Below are 17,681 nucleotides of genomic sequence, written 5' to 3'. Positions count from 1 at the left end.
AAGAAAAGCCTCACAGTTGAAGAAAAATTCATCTTGGTCCGGGACTCGAACCCGAGGCCACCACCTTTCCGGGGCAGCCGCTCTACCCTCTGAGCTAACCGGGCGGCTGGCAGATGGCAGAGCGAAGTCGAATTCGTCGACAACCCGAAGCAAAGGCAAGTGTTTGACGTAGTAGTTGTGCGGAAACAGGCAAGGTGGATAGAAGTGATTAATAAAGGGAAAAAAAGACATCCACCCATTTCTTAGCAATTGCTACAAAGGAAACCCATACAGGTTCCCCGAAAGAAAAGCCTGAGAGTGGAAGTGGATCCCGGGTTCGAGTCCCGGACCAGGACGATTTTTTCATCAACTGTGATGCTTTTCTTTCGAGGAACCCTTATGGGTTTCTTTTGTAGCAATCGCTACGAAGTGGGTGGATGTCTGATTTTTCCTTTAATAATTGACCATTAAGATTACACAATGGGTACTAAGAGAACGGAAACGCAGTGGAGGACGGCAGATGGCTATGTGGCAGATGAAATGAGGAAATTTGTAGGCGCTAGCTAGAATCGGTTGGCGCAGGACAGATGAAATTTGAGATCGCAGGGAGAGGCCTTCTTCCAACAGTGAACAGAAAATAAGCCGTTGCTCTTGATGATGCTGATGAAATTTGCCATATGGCATATGGTTTTTGCAATTGCGATTTTTATTTTCTGAAAACAGAGCAATAGATGTGTGGACCGTCGACATGTGTGCTTTTGGTGTGACGCTTATTTTTTTACAATTTATATTGTTGTTGCGAAAGAGCGTGTGCTAATCGGTCTCGCTGATTGCAGATGCATATGGGCACGTGCACTTATATTTATCGGGCGACAACGTTTCGCCACCTAACAAATCTTATCGCACAGCGCGGGACGCGCCTGCGTGTATCCGAAGTTTCTGGAAAGTTATCGATGCTTCTACCCGCTGTCTGTTGTCGCCGAACCTTGAGCTATCTGATTTCATCGCGTGACGCGAATGGTGTAGAACATTGTGGAAAGCACGCGGGTCCCAACGATTAGTCTGGAACATTCGATGACTACTGTATTAAAGCCGACGCGCTGGACCCTCTGATCAGATTTTTGACGATCGCTGACCATGTTCGCCGCTATCGTTGTGCTATAAGTGTAGCCTGTTTTTGTGGGCACAGGCTCGCCCAATAACAGTTAGTTTTGTCGTTCACAGTAATGCTACTGTGTTCTTCATGTCACCACCACGTGACATCTGGTGGAGGTGCTTTTGGTGCATGTACCGGACGCCCCCGACAAGCCGTGATCCAAGTCCGGACCGCAAAGACAGCACCAACGTAGTCCCGGACAATCGAGCAAGCTGCCGTCTTCAACAACTGCCCCCGGAGCACGGACTTCTACCGGAGAAGACCACGAAGGTTGTGACCAAGGCAACCCCAATGGCAGCCCCAGCGTCCGCCATCGTGCTGCAGCAGCCCAGGGAGCCTCCGTCGTTCCGCGGTTCAACGTTCGAGGACCCGGAAAGCTGGCTTGAGATATATGAGAGGGTCGGTGCTTTTAACAACTGGAACAGCGACGACAAGCTGAGACATATGTTCTTCGCATTGGAAGACGCTGCCAGGACGTGGTTCGAGAACCGAGAAGTCACCTTAACGACCTGGGAGCTGTTCCGAAGCGGCCTTCTGCAGACATTCGCAAGCGTCGCATACCGAGAACGAGCCCAAGCGCTATTAGAAACCCGGGTGCAACTACCAAATAAGACCATCGTGATTTTTACAGAAGAAATGAGCCGCCTATTCCGCCCCGCCGACGCGGAAATGTCCGAGGAAAGAAAGTCCGCCAACTCATGCGTGGTGTGAAGGAGGAACTATTTGCCGGAACGGTACTAAGCCCACCAAATACCGTCGACGAGTTTCTTTGCGAGGCCACCAGCATCGAGAAGACACTCGAGATGCGAAACCGGCAATTCGGCCGCCACACGAACTCGACATACTACGCCGGAGTTCAGTCTCTGGCCACCGACGACCTACGCGAGACTACACGAGCGGTCGTGCGGGAGGAGCTACAGAAGATGTTCCCATCATCACAGCCTCAAGGGCTTCGATTTCCGACGACGTGCACGACCAGCTCCAACAACAACTCGGAGTAGCCCCTATACCGCCGCATCCTCAGCCGCAACCGATGAGCTACGCCGCCGTCACCCGCCGTCAAGGTCCCCCTCCACGACGGCGCGAGGGCCCCGTAACGCCGAAATTCCGTCGACCACCACCGCCGCCGCCAGCACGCTCACCCTTCCCCCAGCGCAGCTACCCGAGGAAGACAGACGTTTGGCGAGCCCCCGACGACCGCCAGCTCTGCTATCACTGTGGAGAAGCCGGCCATGTGTACCGCCGATGCCCATACCACGACATGGGACTGAGAGGGTTCGCCGTCAACGCGCCGCGTCTACAGCTTGGGGAGCGCCCACGCGACATTGCCGATTACTTAGCCACCATAATGAGGAACTCTCAACGACCGTCTCGTTCGCCGTCACCAGGCCGCTACCTGTCGCCGCAGCGCCTTCCATACACTGGGCTTGCCCGGGGCGGGTCAGCAAGCCCATATCCGGAAAACTAAAAGCAGCAACCGATGGAGGTGCGGTTGCTGTTCGTCGAACTGACGAAGATCCTCCGCTGCCGACGAAGACGCCGAAGAAACTACCTCGACAACATAACGACGCGCCGCCATCCCGAAAAATTGTGAAAGCAAAGAATACGACGACGAAAGCCGACCTGACGACGTCCCGTACCAGCCAAGGAACAACGCGACACAGCCGTGATCCGACGCCAAGACCTAACTGTAACGCAAGGCAAAGAACCACCGACCTCGACGTGCTTCTCGACGGCCACGCAGTCACCGGCTTAGTCGACACAGGGGTCGATTACGCCGTCATGAGTGGACACATCGCCGCCCAGTTGGAGAAGGTTAAGACTGCATGGGAAGGCCCTCAAATTCGGACCGCTGGAGGACACCTGATTACGCCGACTGGATTCTGCACGGCAGAATTACCGTTCATGACCGGACTTACTCAGCCACCTTCGTTATCCTCCATCAATGTTCACGCGACGTCATCCTCGGAATGCACTTCCTAAACCAACCCGGTGCAGTCATCAACCTGAAGTCGAAGTCGATAACCCTGTCTGAAGATCAAGCGATATCGCCAGAGAACTCTCGCAGTCACCATGCCTTAAGTGTGCTCGAAAGTCAAGTCAGCATCCCGCCTTGCTCCAGCATTGTCATTTCCGTCGGCACCAAAACACCTGCCGACGTAGAAGGCGTCATCGAGGGTGAGCAACGCCTACTGCTAGGCCGTGAAATTTGCGTCGCAACAGGGATCGCTCGACTCCATGGAGGGAAAACGGAAGTGATGATAACCAACTTCAGCAAGGAGTTCAAGCACATCAGCAAGGGCACGACAATCGCGTACATCGAGGAAATTCTGGAAACGAGCAATGCCTTTGTCCTCTGAGATTCTGCAGCATCTACCCCGCCGACCCTAGTCCCCGAACCAGACTTCGACGTAAATTCAAGTCTCCCCACGAGCAAGCAGCAAAAGCTCAGAAGTCTTCTCCGACGATACAAGGACTGCTTTTCGACTTCATCGAAGATTCGACAAACACCAGTTGCAAAGCATCGGATAATAACCGAAGAGTGTGCTCGACCACTCCGCCAGAGCCCGTACCGCGTTTCTACGCGAGAACGTGAGGCTATAAGGCACCAAGTCGACGAAATGCGGCGCGACGACATCATCCAGCCGTCCAAAAGTCCGTCGGCATCTCCTGTAGTCTTGGTGAAGAAAAAGGACGGAACCCTACGTGTCTGCGTCGGTTATCGTCGTCTGAACAAGATCACGAAGAAGGAAGTATACCCCCTCCCACGAATAGACGACGCATTGGATCGGCTCTGCAACGCTAAATACTTGTCGTCGATGGACCTCAAGTCTGGCTATTGGCAAATGGAAGTCGACGAAAGAGATCGCGAAAAGACGGCCTTCATCACTCAGGCGGCCTCTACGAGTTCAAGGTTATGCCATTCCGACTGTGCTCGGCGCCTACAACGTTCCAGCGAGTGATGGACATGGTTTTAGCAGGAATGAAGTGGCAGACCTGTCTCGTTTACTTGGATGACGTCGTCGTCTTCGCCGGAAATTTCGACGATCACCCAGGCGGTTTGCATCAGTAGTAGAGGCCATCAAATCATCAGGGCTCACCCTGAAGCCAGAAAAGTGGCGCTTCGCTTACGACGACCTTCTGTTCCTAGGCCAAGTCATCAGCAAATCCGGAGTACGCCCCGACGCGCAGAAAACAGCTGCCATCGCAAAGTTCCCGCAGCCCATCGACAAGAAGGCAGTGCGTAGATTCCTTATCATGTGTGCCTACTACAGGTGCTTTGTCAAGGACTTTTCACGCATCGCTGTGCCGCTAACGCATCTAACGAAATCTGATGTCGAGTTCAAATGGCAAACGCCAAAGGCCGACGCATTTGAAGAACTAAAACGACGCATGCAGTCACCGCCGGTACTGGCATATTTTGCCGCATACTCCGATACCGAATCCACACTGACACCAGTAGCCTAGGCCTCGGTGCCGTCCTGGTCCAGAAGAAAGACGGACATGAACGGGTGATATGCTAGCCGGTCGCTGTCAGAAGCGGAAGGCAATTATTCTACGACTGAAAAGGAATGCCTCGCCATCGTTCGGGCAACAGCAAAATTCCGCCCTTACCTATATGGCAGGCCATTCAAAGTCGTCAGGGACCATCACGCGTTGTGTTGGCTAGCTAACTTAAAGGACCCTTCAGGACGGCTGGCGAGGTGGAGCCTCAGACTACAAGAATATGATGTCACGGTAATCTACAAGTCCGGACGAAAACACTCAGACGCCGACTGCCTATAACGCGCCCTCATCGATCCCCTGCCGGAAGACGACGAGGATGACGACGCCTTCCGCGTAATTATAGGCGCAGAAGGCTCCACTAAACAGCAACGAGTAGACCCGGAGCTAAAAGGTCCGGTCGAGTATTTGGAAGGAAACACCGACGTAGTACCTGGGCCATTTAAGCGCGGGTTGTCTTCATTCACATTACAAAACAACCCGCTCGTAAAGAAGAACTTCTTACCAGTCCGCGCCAGCTACCTTCTTGTTGTTCCGGCAGCGCTGCGTGCAGAAATACTGTACGCCCTACATGACGATTCTCCCGAACGCTGTGGAGGATACAGAAAACGTATTACTGGCCGCGTCTGAACGCCGACGTCGCTCGTTATGTCAAGACATGCCGAGACTGTCGGCGACGCAAGACACCACCGACAAGGCCAGCAGGATTACCACAGCCGATCGAACCTCCTCTTCAACCATTCTAGGAGATTGTAATGGATTTGTTGGGGCCGTTTCCGACGTCAACATCCGGGAATATGTGAATAATCGTGGCGACGGACTATCTCACCCGCTTTGCTGAAACTAAAGCTCTACCAAAAGGCAGCGCAGCTGAAGTGGAGAAATTTTTGGTCGAGCACATCCTGCTGCGACATGGTACCCTAGAAGTCCTTATAACTGACAGAGGAACGGCTTTTACAGCAGAGCTCACCCAAGCCATTCTGCCATACAGCCAGACAAGCCACAGGAGGACTACTGCCTACCACCCGCAGACGAATGGTCTCGCGGAGCGCCTGCACAAGACCCTTGCCGACATGCTATCAAAGTACGTCGACGTCGAACACAAGACCTGGGATGCCGTCCTGCCGTGCGTAACATTCGCTTACAACACGGCGGTGCAAGAAACAACACAGATGACGCCGTTTAAGCTGGTTTACGGAAGGAACCCGACGACCACGCTCGACGTCATGATGCCGCACGTCACCGACGAAGATAGTCTTGACGTCGGGACCTTTCTCCTGCGCGCCGAAGAAGCGCGACAACTCGCCCACCTACAGATCAAGAACCAGCAGCGTACCGACAGCCGACACTACAACCTCCGACGACGCTTCGTCGAGTACCAGGCCGGTGATCGTGTTTGGGTTTGGACCCCTATACGCAGACGAGGACTGAGCGAGAAGATTTTGCGTCGCTATTTCGGACCATACAAGCTCACCCGACGTATTAGCGCGCTGGACTATGAGTTTGTGCCAGACGGCATTTCGCTGTCACAGCGGCGCCGCTCACGACCTGAAATTGTCCACGTTGTGCGACTCAAGCCGTACTACCAGCGTTGATGAACTTTGGGACTTCGCCTAACTGACCTTTAGACTTTGTTTCTTTTTGTTGTTTTGTTCTTTATGTTTAATAAGTGTCCTTTTTTGTTTCGCTCTCTTATATTTGCGGCATCGGGTCGATGCTATATAAGAGGGGGGTATTGACACGTGCACTTATATTTATCGGGTGATCACGTTTCGCCGCCTAACAAATCTTATCGCACAGCGCGGGACGCGCCTGCATGTATCCGAAGTTTCTGGAAAGTTAGCGATGCTTCTACCCGCTATCTGTTGTCGCCGAACCTTGAGCTATCTGATTTCATCGCCTGACGCGAATGGTGTAGAACTTTGTGGAAAGCACGCGGGTCCCAACGATTAGTCTGGAACATTCGATGACAACTCTATAAAAGCTGACGAGCTGGACCCGCTGATCAGATTTTCGACGATCGCCGACCGTGTTCGCCACTGTCGTGCTATAAGTGTAACCTGTTTTTGTGGCACAGGTTCACCCAATAAAAGTTACTTTTGTCTTTCATAGTATTGCTGCGGTGTTCTTAACGTCGCCACCACGTGACAATATCCTATGATGTATATTATGTTAGGTCACATTAATTTATTTAGATAAACCGCTTGACTTCCTAACGATACAACCAGTTGAAAGTTTGAGCTTGTGTCTGTGATCCCCAAGTCGTCGTTCCAAATTGAGCGGAAATAACAATAATCATTACTTGCAACCAACTAGCCCCAACCAGTACCCGGCTAATGGTATTCAAAGTATCTCGATTAGCTACTAGCAAATAAAGGTCAACGAGATGGATCGCGAGAAGACCACCCACGCCGGCGGTCTGTACGAGTTTAATGCTGTGCTGAGGGTCTGCGCAGTTTCAGTGTGTGATAGACATGGCGTTAGCAGGGTTGAAGCGGCAGACCTGTTTCGTCTACTTCTATGACGTCCTCGGCTTTACCGGTAATTTCGTTGATCCCCTTAGGCGGCTGGGGACACTACTAGAGACCGTCAAATCATCATGACTCACTCTGGAGTCGGAAACGTGCCGCTTCGCTTAAGATGAGCTTCTGTTCTTGTGCCACGTCATCAGCAAATCTGGAGTCCATGCTGATGTATTGAAGACATCTGCGATAGCTAGCTTTCCACAGCCCATTGACCAGAAGGCAGTGCCCAGATGCCTTGGCCTGTGTCCCTATTATAGGCACTTCATGAAGAACATTTCTCGCATCGCTCAGCCATTGACAGATCTCACCAAATCTGTCGTCAAGTTCAATTTGAAGCGCCGGAAACCGACGAATTCTAGGAGCTTAAACAATGCCTACAGTCATAACCAATACCGACCCAATACGAGGAAAACGTAGATTCGGAAATCCCCACCGACGCAAGTAGCGTAGGCATCGGTGCCGTGGTAGTCGAAAGCAGAGATAGGTTTGAAAGTGTGATAGTTTATGCTAGCCGCTCAGTATAAAAAGCGGAGGCGAACTATTCTACCACTGAAAAGGATGTCTTGCCATTACTTAGGCAACCGCAAAATATTGACCTAAACTGTACGGTTGATCTTTTAATGCCCTGAGTGACCACCATGCATGGTATTGGCTATCAACTTTAAGGCGGAATTCATGGCGGCTAGCACGATGTAGCCTGAACATGAAATAAGTTGTTGTCACCGTGGTCTACAGCTCCGGGCGAAAACAGTTTGATGCCGGCTGCCTGTTTCATACCTCCATCGACCTGCCGCCGCAAGACGACCAGACAAGGACAGTTTCCTTATGACCATCACCACCGATGATTTGCTGATCGGCAGTGGGCAGACCCCGATCTAAAAATTCTTGCTAACTACTTGCAAGGCAACGCCGACTTGGCACTGAAGGTGTTTACGTGTTGATTGTCATCGTTTTCACTGCAGAATCACTTCGTCTAACGAAATACTTCTCCCGAGTACGTGCAAACTACCTTATCGTTGCACCCTCTGTACTATGGTTTGAAGTCCTCGACGCGCTGCATAATTATAAGACAGCCACGCGCCTCATGCTTTCCTGTTCGCTCGCAAGGATACCTAAGTACTATTGTCCGTGCCTTACCCCCGCCGTCACCCATTACGTCCAGTCATTCTTAGAGTATCAGCGACGCCAGAAAAGACCAACAAGACCAGCAGCATTGATACAGCCAATTGAAAGTTCTTGTGATGCATTCCAACAAAACGAATTGAAGCCATTGGGGACATCTGCGAGATAAACATCCGCAATAAGCGGATCGCCATGGCTACAAGTACCCTACCGGCAACGCAAAAAACGAAAGCCTTGCCTAAAGGCAGTGCAGCCGCAGTGGCGAAATTCTTTGCCGAATACATCCTTCTACAACAAGGTGCCCAGGAATTACTCATCAGCGACCGAGGAACAGCTTTACAGCAGAGCTTACCTAAGCAATCCTGCAACACAGCCGAACAAGCCACAGGAGGACAACTAGCTACCACCTACAGATGTATATTATTACGGAGTGGCTGAATAAGAAACTCGCCGACATGCTGGAAATGTACGTCTACGTCGAACAGAAGACGTGCGACGCCTTCCTTTCAAATGTAGCTTTCCCTCATAACACGCCCATGCAAAAACAACACAAATGACACAATTCCAGCTAGTTGAAGGAATGAGCTTGGTGACGACGCTCGAAGCCATGCTACCGCACGTCACCGACGCAGACAAAGTCAACGCAGCCACCTATGTTCAGCGTACCCAAGAAGCGCGATAGCTCGCCCGCCTGCGCATCAGGGATAAAACGTGTACATGCTATTGGTACTAGAATCTTGGACGACAATACGTGGAGTACTAGTCGGGCGAAAATGTTTGTATTAGGACATGAATACACCGAGGACGACTTAGTGAGAAACTATTTCAACGCTTTTTATGACCTTAGAAGATCATTTCACATATTTTCGCACTGGGCACTAAGGTTATGCCAGACGGCATTAGGCAATCGTTTCGGTGCCGCTCATGAGCTGAAGTAGTCCGCGTGTTTCGCCTTAAGCCTGGATACCTACACTAACGAACTCGGACACTTTGCTTCTTTTAAGTTTTCTCTAGCGCGTGTTCTTTAGTTTTATATCAATCTAGTATTTCTAGCATCGAGATGATGCTTTCTTATTAAGAGAGGGGCACTGACGGTTGGACTTGTTTATCTTTTTTACTGTGACTGCATTTCATGCGCTAACCGCTTAAATTTATCACTCAGCGTAAGACGCGACTGCATAATTTAGAACTTACCCTTATGATATTGCTATTTCTCCCTCTTGTACTTGTTCTCAATGAACAGTATGGGATCGGATTGTTTGTGCAGCGGGGATAGTGTTGTTATATTTCGAAGATACATTATCCCCAGAGATTGCGCTAGAAAGTTCCATGAATTATGAGTAAAAGACCGCGCGCTAGAACGGCAGATCAAATTTTCGACGACCGCCCAGTGCGCTCGCCTGTATCGTTCGGCTTTGAATGTACAGGGTAGACCCTGAATGATCCTGTACTTTGGCTTTAGGGGAACACATTATAGGAATAATGAGGCACATTTTTAATACACAGTTATTCCTACTGTGTTCAAATCGTCACTACGACGTGACAACATTCTTCTCTTCTTTCGCTTTTTGAAGCTTGTTGGGTTAAGAAGTGTAGTTTAGGATAGGATACCGATGGAAAATCGTCATGCCTCAGTTAGTTCAGCCAATGTATCAAACCTACAGCTAACCCTACAGCTAGAATAGAACTGGCAGAACTTCGAAGTTAATCAAGAAGCGTAAGACATGTGACATAAGGAAGTATAATATGGATAGAATTGAACATGCTCTCAGGAACGGAGGACGCCTTAAAGCAGTGAAGAAGAAACTAGGAATATGCAAGAATATGAAGACCAAGCCGGCATTATCATTAATAATATGGACGAGATAGTTCAAGGGGCTGAGGAGTTCTAAAGAGATTTATTCATTAACAATGGTACCCACGACGATAATAGAAGAGAGAATAGTCTAGAGGATTTTGATATCCCACAAGTAACGCCGGAAGAAGTAAAGAAAGCCTTGGGAGCTACGCAAAGGGGAAAGGCAGCTGGGGAGGATCAGGTGACAGCAGATTTGTTGAACGATGGTGGGCAGATTGTTCTAGAAAACCTAGTCACCCTGTATGCGCAATGCCTCATGACCTCGATCGTACCGGAATCTTGGAAGAACGCTAACATAATCCTAATCCATAAGAAAGGGACGCCAAAGGCTTGAAAAAGTATAGTGTTATCAGCTTACTGTCCGTTGCATACAGAGTATTTACTAAGGTAATCGCAAATAGAATCAGGAACACCTTAGACATCTGTCAACCAAAGGCCCAGGCAGGATTCTGTAATGGCTACCCAACAATAGATCATATTCACACTATCATTCAGGTGATAGAGAAATGTGCGGAATATAACCAACCCTTACATATAGTTTTCATTGATTACGTCTCATTCAGTCGAAACATCAGCAGTCATGGATGCATTGCGGAATCAGGGTGTAGACGAGCCATATGTAAAAATATTGAAAGATATATATAGCGGCTCCACAGCCACCATAGTCCTCCATGAGGAAAGCAACAAAATCCCAATAAAGAAAGGCGTCAAGCAGAGAGATACGATCTCTCCAATCCCTTCACAGCGTGTTGACAGGAGGTATTCAGAGACCTTAATTGGGAAGTATTCGGGATAATAGCTAATGGAGAATACCTTAGTAAGTTGCGGTTGGCTGATGATATTGCCTTGGTTATTAACTCAGAGGACAAATTACAATGCTTACTCACTGTCCTGCAGAAGGGTGGATCTAAAAATTAACCTGCAGCAAACTAAATAATGTTCAACAGTCTCGGTTGATAACAACAGTTTACGATAGGAAGCGATCCACTGGGAGTGGTAAGGGAATACATCTACCTAGGGCAGGTAGTGACTGCGGTTCCGGATCATGAGACGGAAATAATAAGAAGAATAAGAATAGGCTGGGCTGTGTTTGGCAGGCATTCTCAGATCACGAACAACAGGTTGCCGTTATCCCTCCAGAGAAAAGTGTATAATAGCTGTGGGTTACGAGTACTCACCTACGGGGTAGAAACCTGGAGGCTTACGAAAAGGGTTCCAGTTAAATTGAGGACGACGCAATGAGCTATGGAAAGAAGAAAGGTGTAACGTTGAGGGATAAGAAAGGAGCAGATTGGGTGAGGGAAGAAACGCGAGTTAAGGATATCTTAGTTGAAATCAAGAAAAAGAAATGGGGGGGGGGGCATGGGCAGGACACGTAATAAGGAGGGAAGATAACCGATGGTCAGTAAGAGTTACGGAATGGATTCCAAGGAAAGGGAAGCGTAGCAGAGGGCGGCAGAAAGTTAGGTGGGCGGATGAGATTAAGAAGTTTGCAGGGACGACATGGCCACAATTTGTACATGACCGGAGTAGTTGAAGTATAGGAGAGGCCTTTGCCCTGCAGGGGGCTTAACCAGGCTGATGAGGATGATGATGATGAAGTTAGTTTAGATATAATAAAATAAAGGGTAGCTGATAGTGCTAAAGAAATATGCAGAACCAACGAATATTTTTTGATCTACGGGAAGGATGTCTTACATTTCTCTGCGCTGCTTTTTGCAACATAGCGATTACATGTCTGCCCACCAAATTTGTAAAACGCGAAAACACCCTCCTCGACATCGCGCTTCACAATCCCTCGGGGATCACCTTACCTTTCACCGTGCCATCTCCGTGATCGGCACTAGTTTATTGTTGCACTATATCTTGGACGGGACCACCTTGGACGCCAAGAAGCCCATGCGCATGAATCCGCTCGAAAGAAGGCATAAAACGCTTCATTCGAAAGTAAAATGCTCTTGCTGACGTACATAGTATGAGTTACGTTGAATATACTTAGGTTTTGTTTGCTATTCCACTGCGTAATTCCCAAGTGAACAGCGCCAGGCACTGGTACGTATTTAGCATTAGTAGAAATGGGGCTACGTATATGTCCATTGACAATGAGAGCTGTCCTATGTTTCAGCTGTTTAGGAGGACGGCTGCAGCAGCTACGGTCAGCAGAATTCATGAATATACGCTTACAAAGCTTCGCTTAAAAAAACTGCTTCAAAGTCGGCGTGCCCAGCTATGAACCTCCGCATAGTGCTGGCGATGCTGAAATAAGCTACGGCTGAGGCTGCCTCCTTTCGCGGTTTACGGGAGAGTTTTAGTAATGCGCCATGATCACTATTACATATCACGCATGCTCTTTGTGGCACGTGACAGCGTGTGGCACGACAAGGTTTCATACATGGGGCTGCCCCCGTACTGTTGCACTAAATATAATATGCTACACGGCATACAGCCGTGATCAATAAAAAAAGACATTCTTCTAAACAGGGCGCTACCAGAAAAGAGAAATTTATTCAGCAATTCTTTGGTGAAGGCGCTGTGATGCCGCCATATTGGCCCTATGTGACAGCATGACCCCAAGAGAAAAAAGAAAACTCACTCTCGCGTAGCAACTCATATTGAGCGCGATAGTACGCAGCCATAAGTAAACCTGCTGCACCGTCTGGAAGATAAAAATAAAAGCACTTGTTTTTTACAGTAAAGTGAAACAAAATGTAACGTGCTAGTTGGATCGCTAGTGACATTGCGGCAAGGCAGCTGCAATTTTGCTAAGAGCTAGAGTATCCTGACATCCCGAAGGAACTAGAACTACGAGAGAGGGTACCGAAGTGCCTAAGCGTGGAAGTATAGGATGCGTGAGCACAGGGTGGTCACGTACGCATCAGCAAGACGCGTACGTAGGGTTCGTGTAGCGTTTTCCACATACACACTACGCAGATTATAGCATTTGTACATACGCAACGTATGCAGTACTAAAACAGTTAATTGAGTTTTTTGCGTGTGTGTAGGAGAGGTTGGGCTGGGACCATTAGCGCGACTCGTGGCTTTGCATACAGATGAGCAACACAAGGTGAAGCTAACTGGTCAATCGATATCTGAATATGGGAGCAAGGAACTGGCCAGAAATTGTCCTACCCCAAAGTTTGCAGGGTGGGCCGCACCGCAATATAGTAGGTCATAAGGAACAAGATAAGCAAGGGGCTTCGTTTCTCATGAGTAGCGAGCAGTGAATGAAACTAAACAACATGGAAAATCACCTCTTATCGGTTTCAGAATTGCGCACGTTGTCGCAAAACAAGAAATATTCCTCTTCTCTGCTTCACACTAATACCCAGTCCGCTAGAAATAAAGAGGAAGAAATACAATGTTTATTTTTTCCTAGTGCTTTTCAGTTTGATGATGTGATGCTGACTGAGACATGGTATCGAGATGCTACAGATGTGTTGCAAATTCCAGGATATACTTCTTACTTTTAAACCGCAGCTCTAAAAATGGGGGCGGAGTTATGATGCTAATTAAATGCAACATCAGCTGTGTTATCGTACAGGCATTTTCGAAAATTACCCCTGACTTCGACATACTCACCATGAAAAGCGGTGCTAGAGTGTACAGCATAATGTATCGTCCACCCAACGCGAATGTTTCCAATTTATTTGCATTTCTGGGAACCTTCCTAAGCTATTTTAACGATGTGGCCGACACTGTGATCCTTCGAGGTTACATGAATATCGACTGCTTGCAACAATCATCAAATCATAACGAATTTTGTAGAATCCTGCATGCGAACAATTACATCAACGCAATTAGCCTACCGACACGAGTGCAACCAACTTCATCGTCCCTACTTGACGTCTTTATTACCAATATTACCACAAAACATCTAAGTGCTGGTGTCATCAGCTCTCACATGAGCGATCACCTCCCGATTTTCCTTTTAATGCAGTACGCTAAACCATCCAACACATTAAAACCCCGGCCTGCCAAAACTTACAGACAGATAAATTCTTGTACACTGGAATCATTTTACTGCAATCTGCATCTCGCTGATTACAGCCAAGTCATAGATTCTACTGAACCAGAAGGATCCTATACAGAGTTCATAAGGGTCTTAAGGCGGCGTATGACCAAAGTTTTCCGTCTAAGTTAAGAAAACGAACTCGCAAAGCCCGTAAGCCATGGGTTACATAGGAACACCTGCAGAGTAGGATAGAAAAAGATAAGCTCTACCAGCGTTTCATAAAAACAAGACACCCGACTGACCTGCAGGTTTTTAAGCGCTTTCGAAACAATCTAAACAAACAGCTCCGACATGCAAAACGGATATACATGGCCAATCTTTTTCTCCCGAAGTGTGCAGGAAACCCTACCTAGTCTGGAAACGACTAAATACCGTACTGCAAGGCGACCTCAAAGAGGAGTCAGTTTTATCAATCACCAAAGGCGGCGAGACATTAACAGATACCCATTTAGCGGCTTCCTTTAACGAGTACTTCACATCATTAGTCAAGAGTAAGCACAATCCCAAATGCCTTGACTACCTAACAACACAAATAATGGCTAATGCATTTTTGTTTCCCACTACAGTGCACGAAATTGTAAGTTCAGTCATGTCCCTGATGAATAGTATGTGTACCGATGCTGATGACTTCCGGATACAACCTGTAAAATATGCCATCAATATAATCGCACCGATTTTAGAACATGTAGTGAACCTTATGTTTTCCATCGGCACTTAAGACACCAAAAGTATCAGTGATTTTGAAGGGCGGTGATATTAAAGACTTCTCTAATTACAGGCCAATTTCAATTATTCCCGTCTTTTCAAAATGCATTGAAAAGTTCATATATGAACGCATGTCCAGCTTTACAATAAAACACAGCATTATCACGCCATGTCAATGCGGTTTTAGGAGAGGCTACTCAACCGAAACGACCCTTCTTAGCCAAAAAGAACACATTTTGCAGTCCTTTGAAAATTGACTATGCACACTAGGCATATTCGTTCATTACTCTAAAGCATGTGATTCAATCAATCACCAATCTTTACTTGCGAAACTGGAACATTATGGCTTTAATGGCACTTCCCTAACACTTCTCACGTCCTATTTTCATCATCGTCGGCAGCAAACCAGTGTTAACGGTTTTCTATCTGAAGTGAAACCAATTCGTGCTGGTACCCCTCAATGCAGTATCTTAGGCCCATTACTCTTCAACATATATGTGAACGATATAGTAAACATAGAAAGTAACACCAAATCTATTATATACGCAGACGATACAAGTATTTTCATAACAGGGTGTGATCCATCTAGCCTCATAGAAAAAGGCAACGTGGTGTTAAATAAACTTCACGCTTGGAGTGTCATTAACTCATTAAAGTCAAACTCTGCAAATACGAAAGCAGTTTTATTTTGCCCTCAGCACAAAGCACTCAATATAACCAGCAGTCAAAAATTTGGTCATCAAATATACCAATATCGGGTCAAGCTAAAAGTCTTGGCGTAATTTTTGAAGAACACATGACGTGGACAGTTCAAGTAAATGAAACATTAAATAAACTTTCAAGAACTGTAGGGGCTTTGTGCAATTATCGCCACATCTTGCCTCAGAATATAAAATTGTTAATTTACAAATCCCTGTTTTTGTCGAAATCATCGTATTTAGTCTGGGGCACGACAACACAAACAAAAACTCAGAAACTACATAAACTTCAAAAGAAAGCCCTTCGCAACATCGTTAATGCTGCATACGACACACACACGGAACCAATTTTTAAGGCCCTAAATCTATTAGCAGTAAATGAGCTTTACCCTATAATATTAAATAAACGCTACAAATTGGAAGTGAAAAATAACAATTCATTTCTTACTGAATTGTCCGGACTACACCGGCTTGAGCATGCCCGTACATTGAGAATGCGCGAGCTTTGGAAGGTGCCCAGAACATGTGCAAAGTACGGCACTCAGATGTTAAAATACCAGTTACCTGCGCTGCTTAATAATTCAGAGTTCCAAATATAACACAATGCCACACCTAATTGTCTTCTGTGCTTTGCTGTGACGTTCTATTTATCGGTGCTTTTTGCTTCCGCAATAGAGTGTGTAATCTCATGCAGTATTCATGTACTCATGTGACCCTGTCGTTTGTTCAAGCGTATTTCTTTCTTACTTTATTATTTGTTTCTACACAATGATTTGTTGTTATGCTTCCTTTACTAGTATTTATGACAATAGCAGCTGATTTAAGACCATAAATGCACGCGCACCTGACTTCTGTACACTGTTCGGTCCATTTATGTTGGCGTGCTGTATTTGTTATGCGCCTTGTCTGCCAGTATTCGGGGGTGCAGACCTCGTCAAGCCTGGTGAATGGCTTTTTGTCTGTACCCACCAAGTGTCTTTGATACTGAAATAAAATGATTGATTGATGGATTGATTGATTGAAAAGATCAGGAAAGTACAATGTCCTGATTTTTTATTTGTTGGAACGTTAACTAAAGGAGAAATGATAGTAGCATATAACAGATGGCTGAAAGCGGCAGGTGGACCCGCAGCGATTACACATCTAGCCTCGTCTCCTTTCTCTCTCTCTCTCTCTCTCATTTTGTAAAACATATACGTAAGATCGTGTAGGGGTCATAACCTTTTTTTGGTTAATTAGATGAGGTGCGACGCTTACCAAGGACCAAACAATTCGGTCTAATTTTTCTGACTACAAGTACAAAATTGGCCATAACTTTACGCGATTGTCCATCATTAAAAAGCGAACGCTATCCGTTTCATACAGAATGAATGAAATAATTGTGTCATTTCTGCATGCACTTGTTGACTGAGTTAAGTCCGCGGCTCGCTTGCTGTGGTCCACGGTGTATTCATGATCCAGGAGTTTAACCACGTTGGCGTACGCCATCAAACGTTTGCTACTCACGGAGTTCTGCCGGCAGCTGACAGATGAGTCAAAGGAGCTGCGTGAGCTGGCGGTGGAAAAAATGCACAAAATGGTGGTGCAGGAACTTTCACTGTGCTTTGGAGGTACACGGAGAACTTGGCCTCATAATTAGATATTGCTTTTTGCACGTAAAACGCCATATGTTTTTCATATGTGGAGGCCTATTGAATGTTCAACCTTTCTTATGTCAGTCATTTTGATACTGCAACGTTCTTAAGCGGACAAAATTGATTATTTTCTCAAATAACGCGAAGTGCTTCTTTTTGGAAACTATACAATATTCTCATCTAACTTTCGTTTCTTTCTGTTTGTGTAGATAAAAATAACTCCATGTGTCGAGGTAAGTAGATATTATTTGCCTTAGCTATTGCGTACGCTGTATTTTGCTGTTATTTCAGGGTATTATATTGCATTGAACAATGCATCTGAATACAGCACGGTGGAGGTGACATAATGTATGTTTTTATAACAATACCTGCAAAATGACGGAGAACTAACCGTTCGTCGTTAACAGCCGAAAGGCTAAAGCCAAAAATAAGAAAACAAATAACAATGCATCTACAACCGAAGTGGAAATAGATATATGGCACAATTA

At 46.9% G+C, this 17,681-nt stretch overlaps 1 protein-coding gene across 1 annotated transcript in view; it reads left to right on the top strand.

Moving 5' to 3' along the window:
- The window catches only part of LOC142589012 (uncharacterized), a 143,616-nt gene that overhangs the window by 119,714 nt on the left and 6,221 nt on the right, over positions 1-17,681 (top strand). Inside the window, exon 4 of the mRNA XM_075700804.1 lies at positions 17,403-17,426. Within this exon, the coding sequence (XP_075556919.1) occupies positions 17,403-17,426 (24 nt within the window). The remainder of the gene's footprint in view (positions 1-17,402; positions 17,427-17,681) is intronic.

The sequence above is a fragment of the Dermacentor variabilis genome, chromosome 7 (assembly GCF_050947875.1).
Source record: "Dermacentor variabilis isolate Ectoservices chromosome 7, ASM5094787v1, whole genome shotgun sequence".
Lineage (NCBI taxonomy): Eukaryota > Metazoa > Arthropoda > Arachnida > Ixodida > Ixodidae > Dermacentor > Dermacentor variabilis.
This window is presented reverse-complemented; position numbering and strand designations above follow the sequence as displayed.